Raw genomic sequence first — 26032 nt, forward strand, 5'->3', positions numbered from 1 at the left:
GGCGGGGGATGGGGGGCAGGGGATGTGGACAGACCCCTGTTGATGGTGATGTTGGGGACTACCCACAGAACAAAAGGTGCAGCCTCAAGGGCTTGAGCGGGGGATACTGGTGCCTGGGATCAGGTAGCTGGGAAAACAGGGCAGTTACATAACTCTGTTTACTGTGGCTCAGGTGGCTCTGAGAAGGCAGAGGCAGCCCCCGACAAAGGGCAGTGCCAGAGGTGGGGAAGCGGCGACTCACAGGGAGGGAGGTCCCTCTTAGACAGGGGAGTCGTGCTTGCAAAGGGGAGAGTGCAGTGGGATTTGGAAAGGAAAGGAATCTGTTGTGTTGTTGACAGCCAGCTGGCCAGCCGCCTTATCTAGGACCATCTTCCCAGCCTTAGCCTCTCCCTAACCATGCCAGCTGTGGAGGTAGCAAGGGAAGCTGAGCTAGAGGGAGGCGTCGGGAAATCTGACACCTGGTTCCTGGCTCAATCTCCAAACCTTGCTACCTTTCCCCCCTTAATCTACTTTTCAAAGAGAACGAATTATTCTCTTTAGATAAGGGCAGAAAGGGAGGAATCAGTCAAATTTCCTTATGTTTTCCCTGCTCTGTGGCCCTCTGTCTCCCATCTTCTCGGCTGTGAGGCCAGATGGGCACCACGGAACACGGTGGATTCTGACCTGAGAGAGGTGATAAACCTGGCAGAGCCCAGGCCTAAGCAGACAGGCAGAAATCAAAGCGGCTCAGGAAGAAAGCTCAGGTCTCCCGTAGACCTTCCCCGCCTCCTCCTACAAAGCTGTTTACTCAAGTCCCGATTCCCATAGAGATGAAACTGGTGGCCAGTCCCCAGCTCCTTGCCCATGGCTGCCACCTCCCTTTGTGAGAAACAGGAAGTGGGGAATTTTGTCAGCTCAGCTGCACCCTCTACACTAAATATTTATCTTGGAGTCCAGGTCAGAGCCCTAGAGAATAAGAGAAGCTTGCTGCTGGTGAGGGGGTATGGCCAGGATTCCTGGAGTCGGAAGAGCTTCAGCTTCACCATCTTGGGAGAAGAAGGAAGAAAGTGAAAGTGATGTGGTCCTTCTTAGTCCCAAGGACCCTGACAGGTGGGAAAAATGCGTGTCTAAGAAAATGGGCACCTATTTTATCCCTGAGGGAGGGAAGAGGCTACCTGGGGTGGGTAAGCAGGTATCTAAGCTTCAGGGGAGGGGCAGTGCACTGCTGCCTCCCTCAAGAAGTGTCCCAGGGTTCCTCCCCTGCTCAGCTGTCCTCCACAGCAGTGCCCCGCAATCCCCATCTCTCCACCTTCCTGGAGAGGCAGGTTCCTGGAAGGAGTCTTGAAGGTCATCTTGTTCAGCTCCCGCTCAGTGCGACAGTTGCCTTTACATAGATGCCCCAGGATTGGCAGACTCAGAACCCCTGGAATCATGTACAAATGTTTCCTGGGAAGCCTTGGACTTGCTTCCCTATGATGTGTCCCCCAATGGTCCCACTGCTGCTGGTGCGGCTGTCTGTGTCTACATGGCAGCCCCGCAGGCGCAAGAGGCCAGCAGGCCTATCTGAAGCTTCTCAACCCAAACATCTCCTCCAGCTTTCACGTGTGATGTCCTTTCAAGGCAACTGGGGAGAGCTCCTTTACCTGAAGGAGGGAGAAGATAAGACTAAAGCAGTAATGGTGGTAGGGACTGAAAATCGCTTAGTCTTTTCTCCACTCTCTTTCCTTCCAACCTTTGAGTTGAGCGGTGAGTTTGGAAAACACTCCAAAGCTCTTGGTGGCCTCTGGCACCAGTCTGACACCCAGTAGGAATGCAGGAGATGACATTTGTTTTCATAATTTAGCATTGATCACGCCCAGCTCCTATCTAAAGTTGATCAGCAACTATTTGCTGGTTGGTTGGTTTGGGGCTTGGGGATCCCTGAGCCAACCCAAGGGCTAGAAAGGATTCCAGAGTGTTTCCAGGCCGGTCAATGCTCCTTAGGCATTCCCACTTTCTGAAGCAGGCCCTGTGCCACACAGAGGCTCGGGGCAGAGACAGGGAGAGGGGATGGCCAGAGTGGATGGGGAGCAAGAGGGCCGGGGCTCTAGGGACTCAGCTCAGAGCAGCGAGAACAGAGGAAAAGCAGGCAGATCAAAACAAACACAATGTCCGGGAACACCAAGACCCTCCTAATCCCATCCCCGAAAAAGAGACCCCACCCTTATCCTCTCTAAGGGCGCGGCACGCCCAGGGGTGCCGCTCCCTTGGGCTGATTTCCTCCCTGTGCTTGCACGTGTGTGAGTGTCCCCACGTTTGCAGTGCACGCGCGCCTGTTTGTTTGCACACGCCCGGCCGCGCGCCGCCGCAGGCACACCCTCTCCCCCAGCGCCGACGGGCGGCGGGGCCTTCCCCTGGTCAACTCTGACACTCTGCCCGCGGGGCGCCCTCATCTCGCTCCCGGCCTGTCCGCCTCCCCCGGCCTGCCCAGTTCACCACTCCTGCCCCCTTGTCCGGGCTCCGCCCGGTTCACCACTCCTGCCCCCTGTCCTGGCTCCGCCGCGAGGCCGCTCGCTTCCCACACTCTGGAAATGTCGCTGGAAACTCTGAGTGGCCCGCGTCGGGCCGCCCGACCCCTCCCAGACGCCAGCCCCGCGGTAGGGGCCGGGATGGCAGCTGGGAAACCAGAGAGAGCTCCCCGGGGACCCTCGGCGGCCCCTCCCGGCGCCGCCTCCCCGCCGGCCCGGCCTCCTCTGCAGGGGACCAGTGTCCCCGCGCGCTCCCCGACGGACGGAGGGCACTCGCACGCCCCTCCTCTCCGGCCCAGCCCCGGCCCGCAGTCCAGAGCCGAGACCCAAACTCCGCCCGCCCCGCCGCGCGACTCTCACGGTCCTGCCTCCAGCGCGCACCCCCTCGGCCTCCCTCTTCCTTGTCGGGCGCCCAGCCTGGCCCGGCCCGTCCTGACCCGGTCACGAGGGCCGCGACGGCCCGCGCTTCTCCCTGCCCTTCTTCCCCGAGCGCCCGCGCCAGGCAGCAGCCGGGCAGGGATGCTCCTGCGCTCCCGGACGGCCTCGGGCCCAGCCACCTGCTCGCCGGGGAAGGTAGGTCCGGGGAAGGAGGGGCGGGGAGTAGGCGAGGCCACGGGAGGGACCCATGCCCAACCCCAGGGAACCTCACCGAGTCCCTCCCTGGGGTCCGCGTCCCAAACTCTGGGAAGAGGTGGGAAGTACCCCCCATCAGCCCTCATACCAGAAAAAGCGAAATTCAAGAAACCTGTCCTTGTACACGTGGCCTTGTGGCTGAGAAATACCTGGGTAAGCGCTTAGGGCCAGGCCCCCAAGACCAGGGCAGTGTTCAGAGCAGGAAAGCCGGTGTCTGCCCCAGCAGGGCTGCCTCCCCTCTCCCGATCCCGGGACCTCGCCCGCTCCCGGGGCTGGCTGCCTGCGTGGAGGGGCGGCCTGAATTCTGGGAGGACCCCTCCGCTCTCTGCTACATGGGGGACCAGTCCCCAGATGCTACCCTCTTCCTTGGAAGTCCTCCGTAAGTCTCCTGACCAGGCTGCCAAGAGAAGAACTCGGACCACCCTTCCCTGGAGGTTCCGGGGGGGATGTCACAGGGAGCAGGGTTGAGAAGGGGCAGATGGGGGCACCAAGGGTCAGCAACCTCTGACTACAGGTCGTGGGGGACCTCCTCCCCTGCCCATCCTCCAAGAGAGCAGTTCTCACTGAGCACGAGGTGGGCGGGGAGGTCAGGGAAGGAAGGCGCTGTCAGCTGATGGCCCAGGCAGCCGCTGCTGACCGGCAACTTGGCCCGAAGCAGTCAGCTGGACAGGGAGGGGCGCTGCGAGGAGCCTGCGGGCTCCAGGCCTCCTGAGGTTCCACCCCACCCTGCCTCAACTTCCCCCTGCAAGAGGAGGTGGAGTGTGGGGACTGGGGTGTGTCTGCATGTTTTGCTTTGGTGGGAGTCCTAATTGGACCCAGCTGGGGAGCTGCTCCTCCTCCAGCCTCAGCCCTCCACTTCCCGCAGTCAGGCATGGGCACAGAAGAGCTGTGTCGCAGCAACTCGAATGTCAGAAGTCCCCACAAACTCAAACCAGAGACAAGGAGCTGCCCCCAGCCTTGGCTGCAACCTCGCCAGCCCTGGGCAGGAGCTGGGTCCAGGGGATGAGTCATCCCAGCCTTATTCTACCTTCATCCCCTCCGGGCCCCCCAAGTCTTACACTGCTCATATGACTGCACCTCCCACCACTGTTCAGCTGACACCCCTCTGTACCCACAACCCCCGTGCAGCTCATGTGGTCTGCCCAGTGGCCCCCCCAGAAGTCATATTCACAGCTCTGCACCCAGATTCCAACACACACATACACACACAGCTCCTCCCGATGCATTTGCAGCCCTCCCTGAGAGCCCCCAAGGGCCCCACAGGCACAGGCAAATCTGATTCCATCCAGTCCTGGGCAGTGGCAGAGCTTGCCTGTTTCTGGTCCAGTCCCGCAGCCAAGATGAGGAGGGATGGACACCACAGCACAGTGCTCTGGGTCAAAAAGCGCGCTTGGACACCCCAAACTGGGAGCCCCTTTTTGTCCTCTTGCACGCACCCTTCTGGGCTCCCCTCTTGCTCCTCCATTCCCTGGGTGCCTGGGGCTCCCTTCCCCTTCCCCAGCCTTGGCATGAGGCGGAAGAAGCTGGCTGCGGGCAGGCATGGTGCTGCCAGGGAAGACCCTCCACTCACAAAACAGCCTGGAGTGGCGGGAGAAAGTGGAGCCAGGGTGCCCGTGTATGTGCATGCACACGTGGCCACATGCAGAACACCCCAGAGCACTCAGCACCACCTCTCCGTGGGCATGAGCAGGTCCAGCTTTGCCCGCACCCACCGCTTCTCTCTACACCCACCCAGAGCCCTCTGAGTCCTCATTCTGTGAAGGAGGCCAAAGAAGGGCCCGATGCTCCCTGTGACCTCGCAAGAGTGGGTCTTCCTGCCTGGAAATGCCCCCGATGCTCCCCGTGGCCCTGTCGGGCTTAAGGCCCTGCTGGCTGCTTCCTAGAGGGCAGTGGGCGGGTGGCTGAGTAATCCCTTGTGCCGCAGGCAAGAGATGCCCACACAGGGCCTGGGGGAGGCAGAGGGAACTGAAACAAAGTCCTGGCCCAGGCCCCCGCTCTGCCAGCTGCCCCAGTTCCCCTGCGCCTTCCCTCAGGGGGAGTGGGGAAGCCGGCTGCACCCGCGCAGGGAGAGCCCCACGGGCTCCTGGCCAGCCCCTCCCCTCCTCCTCACCCAAGCTCCCCCTCCCCCACTCCCACCCAGAGCTCCTGCCCTGGGCGTAACAAGTGGCCCATTGTACCTCTGAGAGCCGGCAGGCACGGGCAGCCTGCAGGCGGGTGCCTGGCGTGGCCTGTTTCCTGGGTCCTTGAGCTCGCACCCAGCTGATCCTGACCCCCTCCCACAGCCGGCCCCTCCTCCCCTATCCCAGGGTCGAGCCAAGAGGGCATGGGCAGCCCGGCCTAGCAGGGCTTTCCCTTCCTTCCTCCTTCCCCACAGAGGACACGCAGAGGAGCAGCTGGCTCGCCCTGAGTCCTCCAACCTTAACCCAAGCATGCAGGGCCCACCCCGAAGCCTCCCTGCCGGGCTCAGCCTGGACGACTTCATCCCTGGCCACCTCCAGTCCCACATAGGGTCTTCCTCCCGGGGGACACGGGTGAGTGAGTCAGTAGGAAGGAGGGTGTCTTGGGGGTCCGGAGTTGGTTGGGACGCTAGCTAGTCAGGTGGGGGCAAGAGGATGAAAGGGATGGAGGGAGGGCTGAAGAGAGTTCTGGGGGGCCTCGCTGGTTTCCCACAAAATCGTCAGGTGGGCCTGGGACCGTCACCGAGGGGTATAGGCTGTGCCTAGTAGCCATCCCTCCCACCCTGCTGGGCCCTGAGCTGCCGCTCCTGGCCCCTCCCCGCAGGTGCCCGTGATCCGGAATGGTGGCTCCAACACCCTTAATTTCCAGTTCCACGACCCCGCGCCCAGGACTGTGTGCAATGGCTGCTACACACCAAGACAAGATGCTTCCCGGCACCCGGGTAGGTCTGCTCAGGAGCCTCATGCTGGAGATGGAGGGTCAGGGCCCTGCCATCTGGCACTGCCTTGTGTGGAGCGAGAGGGGCAGCAGCGGGAGATGGGGTTCTTGAGGCCATGAGGAGGTTCCTCAGAGGCCTCTGGGCTCACTGCAAGCCTCTCCCTGCGGAGCCTGCTGACTCTGCAAGAGACATCATCCGCCTGGGGAGAGCAGGCTGACGCATCCCCTCTCCTGCCCTCCAGCCCAGTGCCAGGGAAAGGAAGTGTGCAGGAGCCCTGGGCGCCGGGGGAACCTCCTGCAGGGACTGGGGATGGAAGGGTGGAGGTGATGTGGGTATCTGTTGGCTTGGGAAAGGGTGGAGACTGTCCCATTCAGGCCCAACAGGCTGCCCAGCAGGAGTTTAGAGAGGCAGCTCTAGGTCCCGGTCCAGAGGTCCTGGGAACTCCTGGGTGCAGGCCAGCCCTGAATATGTCTCTCCTAAAGTGACATCTTTTATGCAGCATTCCCATGAGACAGGTGCTGTGTAAAGGAATTTATTCATTTAACAAACAAGAATCCAGCCTGGGCAACATAGCAAGACCCTGTCTCTGTCAGTCTGGGTGACACAGCAAGACCTTGTCACTTAAAACACACACACACTGGGAGGCCGAGGTGGGTGGATCACCTGAGGTCAGGAGTTCAAGACCAGCCTGGCCAACATGGCGGAACCCCGTCTCTACTAAAAATACAAAAATTAGCTGGGTGTGGTGGTGGGCGCCTGAAATCCCAGCTATTTGGGAAGTTGAGGCAGTAGAATCGCTTGAACCTGGGAGGTGGAGGTTGCAGTGAGCTAGGATCATGCCACTGAATTCCAGCCTGGGCAACAAGAGCAAAACTCCGTCTCAAAAACAAACAAACAAACAAACAAAAAACACCCACAAAATTATGGAACACCCAGAGCATGCTGGCCACTGTAAAAACCCTTTACAAGGCTCACCTCATTTAACCCCTTGATATCCTGACAAAGTAGGGGTGATGATGACTGATAGCATCCCAGTAAGGAATCCCGCCCACAGAGACGTTCAGCCACCGAGGCTGAGCTACAATTCACACCCTTGTCCATCTGGTCTCAAAGCCTTTATACTGCTGCCCTAGCTACTTAGAGGCTAACAGTGATGGGTAAGTTGAGGACTCAGTCACAACCATGTCTAGGGAATGGGTTTCTGACCTTCACTGAGAGCCTCTCGACTGTGGGTCAGGCACTGTGCTGGGTACAGTCACACACACACTAGTTGTCACTGAATCCTTGTCACGATGAGCCTTGTTTTACAGAAGTGGAAACTGAGACACTGCGAGGGTGACTGATGTGCCCCAGGCCTTGGCAGCCAGTAGGTGGCAGAGCTGGGGTCTGAATTCAAGTCTGTCCCCTCCAAGCCCAGCATCTTTACTGCCACACCCCAGCTGGGATGTCCCCTGTATTCTCTACAAGTAATCATTTCCAGACCTTATTCTGAAAGCACTTAGGATAGTCCCAGGAAAGAAGGATGGGGGTAGGGCCAGGCACAGCATTCTCAAAATCCATTTAAATTCACTTAAACAAACAAACTGAGTCATCCACTCAAACAAACTAGGCGATGTTGAAACTTTGAACCCACAGAGATCCATGCTCTGAGGAGCTAAGGGACACACAGGTTCAGGTGGAGACCACTGCCTTTCACTAATGCTCTCCTGCACGCACCCGACAGACCCCACGTGTTATCAGACCTGGCCAGGCCCTGGGAGCAAGCCCTCTGCAAACACAAAGATCCCTGCCTCCCAGCATGCCCAGAACTGGTCAGCCACGTGGACCAAGGACAGCAAGCGTCGGGACAAGCGCTGGGTCAAGTACGAGGGAATCGGGCCCGTGGATGAGAGCGGAATGCCTATTGCCCCGAGATCCGTAAGTCCAGGGCTGGGGGCCACAGAAAGATGGGGCCCAGGGATCTACAGGAAGCTCGACTTGTGTGCATTAAAGTGGGGGTGGGACAATAAAGGCCACACCCAAACCATCCCAGACTAAGCAGGGGTTCAACCGTGGTGGAGTTCAGGGGCCGTAAACCTCATGAAGCTACGGACACCCTTGTGTGCCTGAGTTGCTCAAGTGGTTTGTGCAGGGTACAGATCTAGAACTCCCATCAGTGTCTCAAAGGTAGAGAACCCCTGCTGTAAGGGCTGAGGCTGCGGGGCACCCTCTCTTAGTTTCATATCCCCAGGGCCTGTCACCACACTCATGAAATGGTTGCTGAATGAATGACTGACTGGCCGAATGAATGAGTCTTGTCTGAGAAGATCTCTCACTGTGGCAAGAGTGGAAGGATCCGGGGGTCCAGTTAGGACTGGGGATACCCTGCCCTTTTCCATCCACTTTCATGTCTTGACTCAGCTCCATTTTCTTTCTTTCTTTTTTTTCTGAGACGGAGTCTTGCTCTGTTGCCCAGGCTGGAGTGCAGTGGTGCAATCTTGGCTCACTGCAAGCTCCGCCTCCGAGGTTCACACCATTCTCCTGCCTCAGCCTCCCAAGTAGCTGGGACTACAGGCGCACACCACCACGCCCGGCTAATTTTTTGTATTTTTAGTAGAGACGGGGTTTCACCGTGTTAGCCAGGATGGTCTCAATCTTCTGACCTTGTGATCCGCCCGTCACAGCCTCCCAAAGTGCTGGGATTACAAGCGTGAGCCACCGCGCCCAGCGGCCAGCTCCATTTTCTCATCTGGAAATTGGAGATGGTAACATACCCTTCCTGCCTCCCAGGGCTGTTTTGAGGCTTGAATGAAGCAGGTGATGCGAAACACGCATCTCACTCCTACATTATTACTATCAATTTTGGCCCAGGTGCAGTGACTCACGCCTGTAATTCCAGCACTTTGGGAGGTCAAGGCAGGAGGATCACTTGAAACCAAAAGTTCCAGACCGGCCTGGGCAACATAGTGAGACCCTGTCTCTAAAAAAATAAAATAAAATTAGTTAGGCAAGATGGTGCACACCTGTAGTTCCAGCTACTCAGGAGGCTGAGGCAGGACGATTGTTTGAGCCTAGGAATTGGAGGCTGCAGTGAGCTATGATCATGCCACTTCACTCCAGCCTGTGTGACACAGTGAGACCCTGTGTCCCTCCAAAAGAAAAATGTTCTTTGTAGAAACACTAGACATAAAGAAAAGCAAAGAGAAAAACTGTAAATTGCCCAAATCTCATAACATCATTATTGCATACACTTCGATGGACTTCTTGCCATGTATCTTACTTATATAGGATGTGTTACATGAAGCTATTGTTATTAAAGAGATCACAAGAGAAGTATTCCCCAGCTCACCTATCGGGGGTTCAGGGGTGGCCAGAGAAAGGACTCACTAGGGAGTCCTTTTGGGTGGCTTGCTATTGGGAGGGTGAATAAGCAGGGACAACTGACTTTGCATTTTCTGATCCCAGAGTGTTGACAGCCCCAGAGACTGGTACCGGAGAATGTTCCAGCAGATTCACCGGAAAATGCCAGGTAAGATACCCTTCCAGGGTCCTCGCCCTGCCAAAGTGGATTCTGGCCCCTGGGACTTGGAGAGACAGGGAAAGAAAAGGGGACTTAGCTGCTCAACGGGTTCTTCTCCACCTCCCCCAAGGCTCTAATGAGTAGTCCTGAAAATAGGCTATCCCCTCCCTGTACTCGGAGCCAGCAGTGGTCTCTAGAGCATCCCCAGAAGGACACTGACCAGCCACTGTCCCCCAGTGTCCTCTGAGGGGACTGAGAAACCATTCCTTTCCTAAAGTCCCTCTCTGATTTCCCTGCCAGGCTGGAATGCCACTGTTAGTGGTCATTCCCTTACTGGAAGCATTGTTTTCTTCCACAACTCAAAATGCAGCCAACCCCGGGGGTGCCTAGGAGCTGGCTCTGAGGTCACCCATCCATTCAGCGAGTCCTTGACCATCTATTGAGCATGGACCACATGCTGAGCACTACTGTAGGTGCCAAAGATCAAAGGAAGTCACACATTAAACACACACCTTTGACATGGCAGATGGTGGAAAGGGCTAGGGAAAAATAAAGCCAGACCAGGGGAGTGCCCCAAGCAGGGAGGCTGCTGCTTCACCCAGGAGGGGCCAGGAAGGCACTTGTAAGTGGCGTTTGATCAGACCACGGAGGGAGTGAAGGAGTCGGCCTGGCAGAGCTCGGGGGAGGATTCCAGCAAAGGGGGCTCCGAAGACCCAGAGGTAGAAGCATGTTCTGGACTGGCAAGGAGAGCCTGGCCTGGAGCGAGGAGCATGTGGTGGGAGATGGAGTCAGAGAGGTGGTGGGGTCAGGGCATGTGGGGCCTCGTGGGCCATTACAAGGACTTCAGTTTTTACGGTGCAAATGAGGAGGAGCCACTGAACGGAAGAGTGCCATGCTTTGACAGGTAATGGCTGAAAAGGTTGTGCCTGGCTGAGGGGTGGGGAAGGAGTGGTGGAAGCAGGGTGACCAGTTCCCTTGCCTGGTAGGGGCTAGGGAGAAAAAGCCGCCTTTACAACTTTGCTTTAATCCAGGCGAGAGGTAATCGTGTGTTAGACCAGGGTGGTAGCAGTGGCCCTGGTGGGACAGGGTGAGACTATGAATACATTGCAGTCACTGGAATTTGCTGATGGATTGGACGTGGCATGGAAGAGACAGTCAAGGATGGTTTAAACCTCAGCAAGTTGAAGATGGGAGTTGCCATTTGTCAAAACAGGAAAGACTATAGGAGGAGCAGGTTTAAGAGGCATTCACAGGCTGGGCGCGGTGGCTCACGCCTGTAATCCTAGCAGTTTGGGAGGCTGAGGTGGGTGGATTGCCTGAGCTCAGGAGTTCGAGACCAGCCTGAGCAACACAGTGAAACCCTGTCTCTACTAAAAAAAACACAAAAAATTAGCCGGGTGTGGCAGCATGCACCTGTAATCCCAGCTACTCGGGAAGCTGAGGCAGGAGAATTGCTTGAACCTGGGAGGCGGAGATTGCAGTGAGCTGAGACCATGCCACTTCACTCCAGCCTGGGCGATAGAGCAAGACTCTGTCTCAAAAAAAAGAAAAAAAGAAAAGAGGTGTTCAGTTTTAGACACGTGTTCCCTCTGAGTGAAGAGATTGAGTGAGCGGATGAATATCCAAGTCTAGTTCATGGGACAAGGTCTAAAACTGCAGATGGAAATACCTGGGACTCACTCAAAAGAGATTTTGGGACCAGCCTGGCCAACATGGTGAAACCCTGTCTCTATCAAAAATACCAAAATTAGCTGGGAGTGGTGGTGTGCACCTGTAATCCTAGCCACTCCGGAGGCTAAGGCAGGATAATTGCTTGAAGGTAGAGGTTGCAGTGAGCTGAGATCACCCCACAGCACTCCAGCATGGGCGACTCAGTCTCAAAAAAAAAAAAGAGAGATTTTGATTTAAAGTTTCCCCAGTAATTCTAGTGTGCAGCCAAGATTGTGAATCATGGGAATAGATGGTGTTTTAAAAGCCTTAAGACTAGCTGGGTGCGGTGGCACACAGCTATGGTCTCAGCTATTTGGGAGGCTGAGGAATTCAAGTCCACCTTGGGCAACATAGCATGATCCCATCTCTGGAAAACAACAATCCATAAGTCTAGACAAGATCACCTAGGGAGATAGAGAGACAAACAGACCCAGGACTGAGCCCCCACGCACCTGGATGCTTAGAAGTTTGAGAAATGAGGCGGAACCAATAAGGCAACTGAGAAGGTAGAGCCAGGGAGGCAGGAGGAAAACAGAGAGATCTCCCTGGGGCCAAGTGGAAAGGGAATTCCAAAAGGAGAATGTGACCGGTGGTGACAAATGCAGCTGATGGGTTAAGATGAAGACAGAATTGACCGTCAGATTTGGCAACGAGGAGGTCACCAGCATCCTTGATAAGAGTGGGTAGATGCGCCGTGGTGAGCAGAAGTCTGTTTAGGGAGACGGGGAGTAGGGGGATTGGAGATGGTGGAGGTCTTTATGCTCACTGATTACAGTTTGCTATGGGGGAAAGCAGACAAATCCAGGAGTCGGAGGAGGGTGTGGGGTCCAGTGAGGGGTGATGTGGCTGGCGTTTAGGCAGGCGCCGTTGTAGCGTGTGTGTGCGCGTGCGCGCGCCGTGGGGAGCAGTGGGTCAGTAGCTCTTCCCAGGAAGAAATTCCCAAGCACCTTGAGGAGCTAGGAGTGGGTCTGGGCAAATGGGGAAGGAAAGCGTTTGGAAGAGGGTGCAAGTCGAGTTTCCCCAGCCTGAGTGGCGAGGGCAAGTCCACAAAGGTCGGGAGAGGGTGTGTGTGGGAACGGGGAGGGAGGAGCAGGAGGGCTGGGGCAAGGCGGCTGCCCTCTTGGCTCGCTTAGGCCCTAAGCCTGCCAGAGGCATTTCAAGCCCTCCAGAGAGCTGCCCTCCTAATTCCTTCCCTCCCTTGGGACATTCTTCAGGCCCTGACTCAGCCCTCAGCCCCCTGCTCTAGGGATGTTGGGAGCGGCTGTGGTTGCCTCCCAGGGCACCCTGCCCTCGCTTTCTGCCCCGTCCCATGACCTGGTCCCTTTTGCTCCTGCAGACCTGCAGCTGGACTGGACCTTCGAGGAGCCACCCAGAGGTGAGTGGATGCGGGCCCACCTGCCTGCCATAGCTCTGCACCTGTGTCCGTCCCTCCCTGCGGCTGGGACCTGCAGCCCCGCCTGGCTTTGGGGCTTTCCAGTTGGCTCCGTTCAACTTGAGAGGTTTTTATAACTCATTTCCAGAGCACTTCAAATCCCCCGGTAGGTGGTAGTTAACAGCCTCAGCTTGTACCGGGAATGGGCGCCTTGCCACTCCTTGGCCGGGATTTCTCTGGGCCTCCCTTTCCTCATCTATAAGATGAGATCATCACCTACCGGAGTTGCTTTGAAGATTTAGTAAACGTTGTAAAGTTCTGGGGGCAACGCCCACGTTCAGTGTCCCTGAGCACCAACCACCCTGTCCCCACCATCCACCCAGGAGCAAGGGGGTGGTGCTGAAACCCTAAATGATCACCCAGGCACCCTCAGCCCCAGTTCCGGCCTGTCTCCTCCCACCTTCAATGGTTTCCTCGTGTACCTCCTCTGCAGACCCCAGGCATCTAGGAGCCCAGCAAAGACCTGCCCACAGGCCCGGCCCGGCAGCATCTTCCAGTGGGTGAGCATAGTGGGGAGGGGCCGAGGGCTGCGGAGAGGCGCGGCCCGTGAGCCCCCATGGGATGGGCGCCCCCTCGTGGCCACAGCCGGCACAGCCTCGGAGCAGCAGCCGGCAGTGGGGTCTGACTTTCCTATCCTTCTGGGCTCTGTCCCATCTCTGGGTCTCCACCACCCCCATAGACTCTCTTCCCTACAGGGCCAAAGGGGATGGGAGGGCAGGAGTGGACCTGGCACCCGCTCCTGGTCAGGAACACTTGTGATGCGTTTGTGGTCAGCAGCAGGAACTCTTGCCCCAAAGATCCCACCGGTCTTGTGACACAGGGAGCGGGGCGGCCAGGGCAGCCATGGACAGAACTGTTGAGGGGAACTTGGACCTGGGGCTGTCCTCTTTGAAACCTGAGAGAAAACAGGGGATATGGAAGTACCCAAGTTCCTGCCTGATAGCACAGAGAGAGGAGCCCCTGGGAGGGATAAGGATGACATTCCTTTCCTCTGTACAAACCACAGGCCCCGCCGGGCTGCGGGGGCCCTGGCGGCGTCAGCACCACCGTGGGAATCAGGATCTTTGCTCTCAGAGTTAAATCCTTGAGTTTCTTATTCTCTTGCAGGGAGGGACTCATCTCATTAGCATGGCTGAAACTGGCCTGTGGCTCTGGGCAACGCTGATAAGGTTCAGAGGCAAAGGGCTCAAGATTTGGACACTGAGTTCTGGGTTTAAGCCTGTGCACTGCCACTAGCCATGTGACTGTGGGCACCACACTCAATCTGAGCCTCTGTGTCCCCATCTGTTAAGTGGTGATGCCCAGAGGGTTCAGTGTGATCATGTATGTATCATGCATCATGTTTTGCACATAGCAAGTCTGCACAACATTAGTAATATACAGGCTTAATTATGATTACAGCTTCCTTAGGTTAGGAATGACACATTCCATTCTCACCGTCACTTTTATTATTACCAAAATCAGAATGGAGTCATAATTACAGCCAACAAATCCCAACCCTTGGTCAGACATTGCATTATTTGATAAGCCGGATGCAGCGGTTCCTCTCGGTGGAAACTTTCAAACAGAGACTGGAACGTTCCATGTAAGCCAGCCAGGAATGGGGCCCTGGAGGGGAGCTAAGGCAGATGTGACCATGCTGTACTGCAGTGGCTGGGGTAGTCTCACAGATGGAGTCACTGAATCCAGCACCCTCATGGAACTAGGCCCAGCGAGCAGAAATAACTTGCCCAGAGCTGCAGGGCAGGGCTGCCTCTGGCTTTCCTTGCCCATGAGTGTACGATCACTCAGCCACAGCACCCAGAAAGACCAGCTTCTTCAAAGCTGAACAGATGCACATAGCCACAGTCATGGGGCCAGACCAAACACACGTGCAGGATTTAGCAAAATGGCCCGCAGGAGAGGGTCGGGCCACACCTGGAGCAAATATATGTGTGAGGCCTTCTCCCGGGCACCTCACACATGTTCTGTCACCAAATCATTTCTATATTACAGGTTCTGAGCCTGAGGCTCTGAGGGATCAGTAACTTGTTCAAAGGTCACACATCCACTAAACAATGGAGCTAGAATTTAAGCTTGGAGCTCACACACTTCCACAGTTTAGCCTTGCTTCCAGAGTAAGGGCAGGGCAGTCAGAGGCAGAGCAGACCCCACAGCAGGGACAAGGGCAGGGCGAGAGGGCTGTGTGCTGGCTTCTGCCTCAGTCTCCCTAAAAGGAAGCTGAAGAGATGTCCTTCCCTTTCTTCAGAAGAAGCTGGGACCACTCTGAAGAGTTACCTAGAAGCACCTTCAGCTACAGACCTGGAGCGTTCTCCACTGTGCTGCAGCCCCCAAATCAGGTAGCCCACCCAGCGTGTTCCCTGGTCAGCCCCGGCTGTATGCTGTATGGCCAAGCCCCTGTGCCACGATGTCCTTTCAGCTGGCATTCCTTGGAGGACACCGTGGGCCCACGGGAAGGGCAGGGGCCTGCAAGCCTGCATTTTGAGCCTGGCCAGTGTCCCAGTAGCCCTCTTCACAAGCTGACGCCCACCCACCTCCACGCAGGTGCCCAGACGCCGAGAAAAAGGAGACAATGTCTGGACAGAAGAGTCGTGGAACCAGTTTCTGCAGGAACTAGAGACTGGGCAGAGGGTGAGTGCTGGCTGGCTCTCGGGGTGTGCACGCACCCTCAGCTGATACATTTTGGAAAGTGAGCTCACCTGCTCTGACACACCCTTTCTACCCTTCAGCCCAAGAAACCGCTGGTGGACGACCCTGGTGAGAAGCCCTCCCAGCCCATTGAGGTGAGTGCTGCAGGGTGCTGGGGACAGCAGCCTGATAAACCAGGGAGATTAGGGTTTTCCCCGCCCCAGTGACCATGGGCATAGGCCACCAACTAAGAGCTCTCTCTCCAGTCCCACATGGTTTATTTCTGTAACGCCAGCACTCGGGACAGTGGCTGGCATACAGGAGGCGCTCAGTAAACATGCGTTAAATAAATGTGTTGGCCAAAGCAGGAGCAGAGAAGGGAGTGGTCAGTGTGCACTGGGATTATCAGGAAGTATTCTTGGAGGTGGAGCTGGACCCTTGAGAAGCTCTGAGGGCCTGATCCGGCGGAGACCCATAGCAGAGGCTGGCAGGAAGCAGCGTGAGGGTGGGGGCGCCAGTCCCTGGGGTGGCGGGGGAACCTGGATGGGCACAGCGAAGCCAGGCCTTGGAGGGCGGGAGAAGATGGGAGAGGAAATGGGGAGCCCCACTGGTGCTGGAAGAGTGACATAACTTGGCAGAAACTGGTAGAGCTGCGGAATGGCGGGATCAGGAAGCGCGAAGGCACTCCGGGGGCTTGCAGGGCAGGTGAGAGGCCGCGGCGGGGATGCCCTCTTGGCACCCCGGGCCACACCTCCCGGCAGGAGCCCGGCCCGTGCGCTGAGGCCTGTCCTTACGCCGGCCCAGTGCGCCGGCCTGGCTTCTCACAGCCGACCTTTGACCGCTGCCCCCACCCCCACCGTGCGCTGCCCCTCACTGCCCAGCCTCTCCCCGCCCCCAGGTGCTGCTGGAGAGAGAGTTGGCCAAGCTGAGTGCCGAGCTGGACAAGGACCTACGGGCAATTGAGACCCGACTGCCGTCCCCCAAGGTGCCAGCCCCTTGGGTTCACCCGCGGGGCACGCCGTTGACCGCACGGTCGGGGCGGGCCGGGAGCCTTGGCGGCTGGGCTGGGCGAAGGACGGGCAGACGAGGTCAGGCCTCCGGCGGCGCGCACAGGCCTCGGGCCCTCCTGGGCGCTGGCGGGCTCGCTCCTCCATAAATAAAATACAGGGCGTCGACTTTCGCAAGTGACCCCGAGGAGCCTTTCTAAGCGGACTCCACGTCAGCCCGACGCCCGGGCTCCCGCCCCGTCCCGCCCCCGGGCCGCAGCCTCGGGGACCCCCGCCCCTTCCCCTAGTTCCCGCCCCGCTCCGGGATCGGCCGCGCGGGCGCCTCTAGGACCCCGCGTCCCGCCCGCTCTCCTCCCCTCCCGAGCCGCGAACTTTTCCGGAGGCGGCGGCCTCGACTGCCGCTGGGTCCCGGGGTCGCGGGCCCTGATTGCGCCGTCTCCCCGCACAGAGCTCGCCTGCGCCCCGGCGGGCCCCGGAGCAGCGGCCCCCGGCCGGGTGAGTGGGAGACGCGGGAGGAGGAAGGGGGCTGTCCCGGGCCGGCGGGAGGGAACGTGGCGCGGCCGGGCGGGGCGGACGGGGCGATCGCGGGGCCTAGTCAGGGGAGGAGGGAACCGCAGAGCCCAGTGTCCGGGAGGGACCGCAGCGCCACTCTCTGCGGGATGCCGTCCCCGCGTCACCGAGGGCAGCTAACCCCGAGCGGAGGGCGAGGGTCGCGGCCGCCGGGGACGCGGCGCGGTTGGGGCGGCCCCGCCACGGCCCAGGCACTCCCGCTGGGCCCTGCCGGGCCTCACCCTTCCCGGCGCAGCGACTCGGGAAGTTGGACATCCTGTGGAGAGCCCAGGACCCGGGAGACGCCCTGGGAGGAGGCGGCAGGGATAGGGGCGATGGGGGTCAGAGCGGTCTAGGGGTGACCAAGGTGGGACGCGGAGCCCCAGGCTGGAGGCTCAGTCTCTGTGCCCCGTGCAGCCCGGCCTCAGCCTGGAGCTTCAGCTCTCCGAATGCACCTTACCTGGGTTCCGCCCGGTCCCTGAGCCCCCGCAGAATGGCTGATGGAGGAAGCCCCTTTCTAGGTCGGAGGGACTTTGTCTACCCTTCCTCAACCCGAGGTAAGGACCCAGCCGTGCTCTGTTTCTCACGGAGATGCCCACCCACCAGGCATGCTGGTGCCCCAGGGGTGGCAGGTCACAGAGCCCCTTGCTTCTGCCAGTGCCTGCCCTAGGTGGGGGTGCAACCCCATTCCAACCCCATCCGCCAGGTTGGCCTCCCCAAACTGAGGTTGTGCTTCTCCACAGACCCTAGTGCCTCTGACGGAGGGATCAGCCCAGCCAGGAGGGAAGAGAAGAAGGTAAGGAGGGGACCAGGGTGTGGGGGACCTGGAGTGGTCCCAAGGCTACCATCCTGGATCTGCCACCCGCCCGACTGAGGTAGCCCACTCTGTCCTCTCCCCTGCCTAGAGGAAGGCCGCCAGGCTCAAGTTTGACTTCCAGGCGCAGTCTCCCAAGTAAGTGCCCTCCTCCCCCTCCCCTTCCACCCGAGGCAGTCTCTGCCATCCCAGAGCGGGATGGGGAGGGGGACTGGGCTGCAGTGGGCATCCCTAATTGGTGAGAGGAATAAGGTGTACTGGGGAGGGTCTGAGGGGAAGGAGGCTTGGGAGGGCCTCAGCTTACCATGCGGTCCTCGCCTGCAGGGAGCTGACTCTGCAGAAGGGTGACATTGTCTACATCCACAAGGAGGTGGACAAGAACTGGCTGGAGGGAGAGCACCATGGCCGCCTAGGCATCTTCCCTGCTAATTATGTGGAGGTGAGCAGGAGGGACAAGAGCAAGCAGGGGTTGGGAGAGACTTGGGTTTCCTAAGGCAAAAAACTGTGAGGGGCTGGGCCATGTCTCAGTATTGTCCTTGGCCCCCACAGGGCCTGGCCCAGTGCTCTGCATGACCCCAGGAAATGTTTGCTAAGTGAGGGTGGAGCCCAGCCAAGGGGAGGACCCAGCAGCCAGCTCCTCAACCCTCCGTGTCCCAGACTTTCACCATTCAGATCCATCTTTCTAAAGCTATCTTTGGGAATCACCCTAAAGGCAACTAGCAAGAGTGGGAAGTATGCAACAGTTTATAAATCACATATACACACATAACCTCTTTCAGGTGTATTACTGCCCTGGTTCCTCTCACTTCTCAGAGAGTGATAGTTTATCTCTGTTTTACAGATGGGGATGCCAAGGTTCAGTGACAAGTTATTAGGTAAAAGATCTAGAATCTGAATCCAGGTCTTTTGATTCCAGAGAGAGGTTCTGGGCTTGGCAGATAAAGGGCAATAGGTGACTTTTAAGTTATGTCAAGTTATCCAAATTACTGGCATAAAGATGTTCATTATAGTCTCTTACTATTGTTTTAATGTCAGTAAAATATGTAGTGATGTCTTCTCTTTCTTTCGTTTTGTTTTGTTTTGAGAGATGGAGTCTTGCTCTCGCCCAGGCTGGAGTGCAGTGGCGGGATCTTGGTGCACTGCAACCTCCACCTCCTGGGTTCAAGTGATTCTCCTGCCTCAGCTTCCCAAGTAGCTGGGACTACAGGCGTGCGCCACCACGCCCAGATAATTTTTGTAATTTTTTTTAGTAGAGACGAGATTTCACTATATGTTGGCCAGGCTGGTCTCGAACTCCGGACATCAGGTGTTCCACCCACCTCAGCCTCCCAAAGTGCTGGGATTACAGGCGTGAGCCACCGCGCCTGGCCGATATGTTCTCTTTCATTCCTGATGTTGGCAATTTGTGTCTTCTCTTATTCTGGCTAGAGCTTTATTAATTTACTTGACCTATGGATTTTATTGATGTTTTTCTCTTGTTTTTGTTTTCAATTTCATTGATTTCTGCTTCTTTATTATTTCCTTATTTTTGCTTGCTTTAGGTTTACTTTGTTCTTTTTCTAAGTTTCTTGGGGTGAAAGTTTAGACTATTATTTGAAGCTTATTTTTCCCTAATGTAAGAATGTCAATGCTATACATTTCCCTCAGAATGCTGCTTTAGCTGTGTCTCACACGTTAATTTTTCGTCAACTCTGTTTTCTCATCTCCTTCGCGACTTCCTCTTTGACCCATGAGTTGGGTTGTTGTTTAATTCAGGCTCTTGATTTGATAGATATCATTAGGCCTCCCTTGCCTGCCCAATAATCCACTTGGTCCTGAAATTTCACAAAGTATATACAGTATTTCACTCCACCAGTCATTTCTGTCTGTGTGTGAAATAGTTGATTGGCTGCTTGATTTTTATGGGCAGAGTGAAGCAAAGAGAATATGAGGATTCTGGGCTCCTGCTGGGGTAGATGGGGAGGAGGAACCAAGACACTGGAACCCAGGGACACCCGGTTCTCGGCAGTGAGAAAAGGGTGAATCCTCAGTTTTGGAACAGTTCCCCAAGTTCTCCCTGCTGCTTGGAATGCCTCATTTTCTTCTGTGGTCCAACTTAAACTCTCTAATTGGACTGGCTTCCATCTTTTCTCTTGGTGTTTTTCATTCAGTAATGCCCACTCCACATACCCCTATGGAAAATGTTTCTTCCGGGGAGCCTTCCCAGACTCCTCCCCGTCCTCCAGCTCCCCTTGGCTGTGGCCACCCCTGGCTGCCCTCAGGGCTTATTTCTGGTGTTTATATCTTTCTCTGCCAAGGGGCAGGCCCACCTTCTCTTTGCTGTCTCACAGGAACCCCCAGTCTGTGCTATGTTGATGCCAAGGCCAAATCTTTCTCATGACCTTTCTTCATGCAGGTGCTGCCTGCAGATGAGATCCCCAAGCCCATCAAGCCCCCGACCTACCAGGTGCTGGAGTATGGAGAGGCTGTGGCCCAGTACACCTTCAAGGGGGACCTGGAGGTGGAGCTGTCCTTCCGCAAGGTGGGCCAGGCAGGAGATGGTGGGGTGGGTCGGGGCAGGCGAAGGTGTAGGTAAATATGTGCACTAAAAACACATTTTTTTTTTTCTTTTTGAGACAGAGTTTTGCTCTGTCGCCAGGCTGGAGTGCAGTGGCGCCATCTCGGCTCACTGCAACCTCTGCCTCCCGGGTTCAAGCAGTTCTCCCGCCTCAGCCTCCAGAGTAGCTGGGACTACAGATGCCCGCCACCACGCCCGGCTAATTTTTGTATTTTTAGTAGAGATGGGGTTTCACCGTGTTGGCCAGGATGGTCTCAATCTCTTGACCTCATAATTCACCCACCTTGGCCTCCTAAAGTGTTGGGATTACAGGAGTGAGCCATCGCACCTGGCCTAAAAACACTTTTTTAAAAAAGAGTCTGATGTACCTAGCTTCACCTAGGATTTCAAAATTTTCCCCAGTCTCTTTCATTATGCTTCCTTTAGTGTAGTCTTTTTTATTTTTTTCTGCATTTTTTTGAGACAGAGTCTCACTGTGTTGCCCGGGCTGGCCTTGAACTCCTGGGCTCAGGCGATCCTCCTGCCCCTGCCCCTATCCCAGCCTCCCAAGTAATTTTGGTCCATTTTTAAAAGATCATCATAAACTTCTAGAGTTATATATATTTTCAACTGCAGGTTGCAGTGGATCATACTCAGCATTTTTAAAGGTATAGACAGAAACGTTAGCGTGCGTCGCGGGCAGGAAGAGCACTTTATCCTACTGTAGGCAGTTCTGTGTACGCACATATGTATGTATTCTGGGCTGTTATTAAAATCTTTTTAACTGTGGACTGTGGTGAAACAAGTTTGAAAAATGCTGTTCTAGAAAGCAGAGAAGTGGTCTGCCTTTGGTTGATTTGGGGAGCAGCGACTATGCTTCCAAAATCAGCCAAAGACAGACCATAGTGAATGCTACCCAGAAGAGCTGGCCCCAGGGACAGAGGGGAAAGAAGGTGGCTGGATGGAGAGAGCAGGGGAAGGCAAGGGCTGGAGGCCACCCTCCCAGGGAGTGGTTCTACCTAATGTCAGCCAGCCTATGGCCTTGAGGACTCCCTGCCTGTCCTGGGGAGTGTGTTTTTGACACACTCATGACAGGGTCCCCCAGCGTGAGGCAGGAACAGGACCCAGGTAGGGCAGTAGTGGTAGCACCTGTCCCCTGTGCCTAAGGAGTGGACTGTTGATCTCATTCACACCTCATAGTGACAGTATGGTTATTTTCACTTAACAGAGGAGAAAACAAGGCTCAGAGAGACAGAGCAGCCTGCCTGAGGCCACACAGCTTGACCTGGCGGAGCTGGGTTTGGATCTGCATTATTAGCCACGGGCTCACCTGTGATTGGAGCTCTGGGGAGGGACCTTGCTATGCATCCCAGATAAGGCACCGTGGGTGCATGGCACCAGGAAAGCCCCACAGACACTGACTTTTCCCCCTCAGGGAGAGCACATCTGCCTGATCCGCAAAGTGAATGAGAACTGGTACGAGGGGCGCATCACGGGCACGGGGCGCCAAGGCATATTCCCCGCCAGCTACGTGCAGGTGTCTCGTGAACCCCGGCTCCGGCTCTGTGACGACGGCCCCCAGCTCCCCGCATCTCCCCGCCTGACTGCTGCCGCCCGTTCAGCCCATCACCCCAGCTCCCCCTCAGCCCCGCGCAGCCCAGCTGACCCCACCGAATGGGGAGGGCAGACCTCCCCCCGCCGCACTGGCTTCTCCTTCTCCACCCAGGAGCCTAGACCCCAGACCCAGGTGAGGTAGCCTGCCTCCACCAGAGAGCCCACCTCCTCCCCACCCCCCATCCCCCAGCCCCGTGACTTGTCCACACTTGGGAATCCTTCCCAGACAGCCCTGGGACAGACGAGTGGGGTGACAGGGCAGAAGCTAGTATGGCAGCCCCACCCTGGCCTGGGGAACCTCAGCCTACCGAGCTCTGGCCCAGGGAGCTCTCGATGGAATCCCAAAGCCAGCCCGGGCTCCTGACCCTCGGTGTTCTTGGTTCATCCATCATCTTCCTGCCTCTGACGTCCCTTTCTTCCTGTCAATCCTCAGAATCTTGGCACCCCTGGTCCAGCTCTGTCCCACCCTCGAGGTCCCAGCCATCCCCTGGACCTGGGGACCTCTTCTCCTAACGCCTCTCAGATACACTGGACCCCGTGAGTACCATCTGAGGGCTTGATCAGACTGGGGGAGTGGTCACTGGCAGGCAGTACCCCATATTCCACCCTCCCCCAAGTCCCCACCTGTGGATTTGGGAAACTTCTACCAGGTAGCCCTTGTCCTCGAAGAGCTTATGGTGATTTGGTGCAGGGAGGAGGCGCTGGTCTGTGATGTTCCCAGTCCCTCCTGGCAGCTGCGTGGCCTTGTGGCCTTGGTCTCCTCATTGGGTTTCTAGCCCTGAGGTCAGTGCATGTAGAATTGAAGTGTGGAACCGGTAGAATGGACAGGAAGGCACCAGGTGCTCAGAGGAGGCGAGGGTTCAGTGGCTTAGGGCCCAGAGGGCAGAAGGCAGGCCTGGGAAAGACTGCACTGAGCACAGGCAGAGTCGCTCCGAAGAGCTGGGGCAGGGGCTAGTGAGAGCGTGAAGGGACCCTGGGGCGTTCACAGGAAGTGGCAACACTTGGGTTAGAGCCTCTGGGCCCGTTCTCCAGTTGCCGTGATGATGCTTCTCGTAGGTACCGGGCGATGTACCAGTACAGGCCCCAGAACGAAGACGAGCTGGAGCTGCGCGAGGGGGACAGGGTGGATGTCATGCAGCAGTGTGACGATGGCTGGTTTGTGGGTATGTGGGCAGGCCGGGAGGGGGCATCTCAGGGCCCCAGGGGATGTGGGTAGGCTGCTGCTACCTGCCAGTGCTACTTCAGCAAAGATTCATGGCCGACCACCCCCCACTCAGCTTCCGACCGGGCTACTGGGGAGGGCCTGGCACCCGATGCTTCCCCAAAGCCAGCACTTCTGTTGGCTGCCTTCCTTCATGCCCTGAAGAGGCCGAGGCCCAGGAGGAAACTGGCACCAGTCCAGGGTCACCGATGGAGTCACCGGGGACCCAGGCCAGGGTTCCCGACCTCCAGAGCCCTGCCCCTTCCTCCTGCACACCCCTGCCTCTGGAGCAGCCCTCGGGGAAAGAACCTGGTGGAAAGGACCAGGACTCACACTTGTGTATCCTGCAACCCCTAGCTGGCTCCTCCAGCCTGGGAGGAAAAGGGAGTGGAGCAAGGTCCCAGCCCCTCAGGGCTGGCCCAAGGGCAGCTCTGACCAAGGACAAATGCAGGAAGCCTCAGGTTGGCCTCGGCCTGAATCAAGGTGACCAACCTACCAGGCTTCACATGGCCTCTTTCCCCAGAGTGGGCTGGCCCTGTGGAGGTCTCATCTTCAGAGGATGGGCCGTCCCCACAGAGAAGAGAGTGGCCAGAAGCCCCCTGCCCCTCCCCAAGCAGGTTTTGAGGCCTGAGGAGCTGGGGGGCTGCTTGGGCAGCCCCTTGACCTGGCAGCCCACCCTTCCTGATCTGATCCCAGTACAGCTGCCAGCCAGTCTCCTGACCCACCCAGGACCTTAAGCACTACCCTGTGAATGGCCCCTACCTTCTGATGGGGGAGGGAGGGAGGCGGTGCTTAGAGATGTATTCAAATTTACTCGATACACTTTTGCTTTGCAATTTTTTTTACAACTACTAATAAAGTTTTGCAAATCTATGCAGACAAGAAGAAAAAGTACCACTTTTGTGTTATGAGCCACAAGTGCTTTGAGAGGAATGGGTGAGACCTGTGCCCTCTGGTATGGCAGCCACCAGCTGCATGCAGCTGTTGAAATGTAGCTCAAATGAAATAAACTAAAAATCCAGTTCCTCAGTTGCATGGGCCAGTCTCAAGTGCCCAACAGCCACACGTGGCGAGTGGTGACCCTTTTAGTTAGTGCAGGTCAGGGAAGGCTTCCTGGAGGAAATGAGGGAGCTGGGCCTGGAAGGGCAGGGGAAGGATTTGGGGAGGTCAAGAGGAAAGGGAGGTACTCAGGGCAGAGGATGACGGTGGGGGTGGGACGAGCATGGGCTGCCCCCAAGGAAGTCAGGGTGCCAGCCTGGAAGGGGAGGCTCAGGATCATCCATTCACCCAAGGTCAGGAGTGACGTTCATTTGAGTTTATATTCCTATTTTTCCATATATAGGAATATAATAATACTTACTACATTTCTGTATTTCTATATTTCTCCATTCCTTCTTCCTCCCAGGCTGGAAGAACCAGCTGGGGGGTGTGGGGATACACAGGTGTGAGCTCTGGGCCTTTCCACCAGGAGCTCTCCCCAAGTGCTGCTCCAGAGGCAGGGGTGTGCAGGGGAAAGGGGCAGGGCTCTGAAGGTCCTCAACCCTGGCCTGGGTCCACAGTGACCCATCGGTGACCCTGGGCTGGTGCCGGTTTCCTCCAGGGCGTCACTGTCTTCAGGGCATAAAGGAAGGCAGCCAACAGAAGTGCTGTCTTTGGGGAAGCATCGGGTGCCAGGCCCCCCAGATGCTTTGCCCGCTGGGGTTCCCCCTCCTCCTCTTCAAGACACGAGTTTCTGTGGGGCTGTAGACCAGAGGCCTGGATCTGTGTCCCAAGCTTGCTCCTAAGCATGGGGGTGCTCTCAGGCAATTCATTCAGTCTTCTCTTAGGCCTTCCCACCCATCTCTAAGTGAGGGTGCCGTATTAGACCAGGGGCGTTTCTCCCGATTTCAGTTCTATGATTCCTCCTCCTGCGTCCCCACTTTGCGGAGGAGGTGGGGAGTGACTGCGCGCTGTGTACAGTGTGATGCGCCTTTGTTAATTGCTCAGATTCTTTGATTGTTGAGTGTGGGAAGTGTAGCTTTGCCCATCTAAGCTTCTGCCGCTAGGGGGCAGGAAGGAGGAGAGCAAATCCAACTCCCTCCCTGGGCTCCCCTACAGAACTCCCCTACAGTTCTGGGCACTGCCGGCAGGGGGCAGGCCCTCACCCTTGCATCCCTGTTGAAGAAGGGAGCGGGGAACGCTCTTCCTGCCTTTCCTCTTTCAGGTGTCTCCCGGAGGACCCAGAAATTCGGAACATTCCCTGGAAATTACGTTGCCCCGGTGTGAGTGGTCTCCATGGCAACTTGGAGCCAGCCAGGATGGGGTGGGGAGCAGTGGCACTCGTGGGAGGGACATGACCCCCGCCCACATCCTCCTTCCCCAGGACCTGAGCTCCCGGCATCTGCAGACGACCCCCGCAGCCTTTCCCTCGGACCCCCCTCGAAGCCCCCTGGACTGATTCCCACCCACGACTCACAGACATTCCTCCCACAGCCCTTTCATTTCCTCCCCACCCCACTCCCCAAATACAGAGGTCCGCTTTGAAGTGGAGACCATTTCCAGGCCTTATTGAGACCAGACCCCAAGTCCCCCACCCCCATCCTGCTCCAGCTTTCCTCTAACAGGGACCAGCGCTCCGCTTTGCCCCCAGGGGGTTCCTCTAACCAGGACCAGCTTCCTAGCCTCCTAGAGACCAAAGGCCGCCCCTGCCTGCTGGGGTTCCTCCCACCCCCCCAGCTTGCTGGCTGCCCACTTTGCCTTCTGGCCTCCAGCTGGGTGTGGGGGGCGGAGCAAGGCGGGGGACAGCAGCACCTTCTTAGCGATCCAGGCCTGGCAAGAGCTCTGGCCCCAAGGCTACCTCTTCCCAGGGGCTATCAAGTCCTGGGCCTGGTCCTGGAATATCACCCCGCACTGTGGGGCCGGGCACCACTAGCCTGGCTCAAATGTTCCCCAGGGAGACTGCTGTGTGCTGCCCGCCTGCCTGCTGGCTCTCCCCCAGCCCCACGTCCCCTCTGGAAGAGAATGTAAAATAAACCTGGACACAAGGGA

The 26032-nt window shown here is 57.2% G+C and overlaps 1 protein-coding gene and 1 long non-coding RNA gene across 11 annotated transcripts; one reads left to right on the top strand and one right to left on the bottom strand.

The window, feature by feature from the left end:
- The first annotated feature begins 947 nt into the window (after nt 1-947).
- On the top strand, nt 948-26032 carry SORBS3 (sorbin and SH3 domain containing 3). Of its 10 annotated transcripts, none has more exons than XM_005562806.4 (21): nt 2964-3059; nt 5494-5650; nt 5901-6018; nt 7739-7932; nt 9460-9523; nt 12561-12599; nt 13090-13156; nt 14905-14995; nt 15201-15287; nt 15386-15439; nt 16183-16269; nt 16740-16786; nt 17258-17397; nt 17584-17636; nt 17746-17792; nt 17979-18093; nt 20050-20175; nt 21626-21937; nt 22238-22341; nt 22861-22967; nt 25209-26032. In XM_005562806.4, the coding sequence occupies exons 2-21, from the start codon at nt 5549-5551 to the stop codon at nt 25268-25270; spliced, it is 2016 nt and encodes a 671-aa protein (XP_005562863.3). In that variant the 5' UTR covers nt 2964-3059; nt 5494-5548; the 3' UTR covers nt 25271-26032. The 10 variants fall into 10 exon arrangements, 9 of the variants coding, with proteins under 9 accessions (XP_045253959.3, XP_005562863.3, XP_015310055.3 ...); XM_015454569.3 differs by having other exon boundaries at nt 5946-6018; XM_045398024.3 differs by lacking the exon at nt 5494-5650 and having other exon boundaries at nt 948-3059.
- On the bottom strand, nt 14087-18144 carry LOC141407572 (uncharacterized). Its single transcript, XR_012417142.1, has 2 exons — nt 17959-18144; nt 14087-14573 (listed from the first exon to the last, which is right to left on the bottom strand). It is a non-coding gene; the product is annotated as an uncharacterized lncRNA (long non-coding RNA).

The sequence above is a fragment of the Macaca fascicularis genome, chromosome 8 (assembly GCF_037993035.2).
Source record: "Macaca fascicularis isolate 582-1 chromosome 8, T2T-MFA8v1.1".
Lineage (NCBI taxonomy): Eukaryota > Metazoa > Chordata > Mammalia > Primates > Cercopithecidae > Macaca > Macaca fascicularis.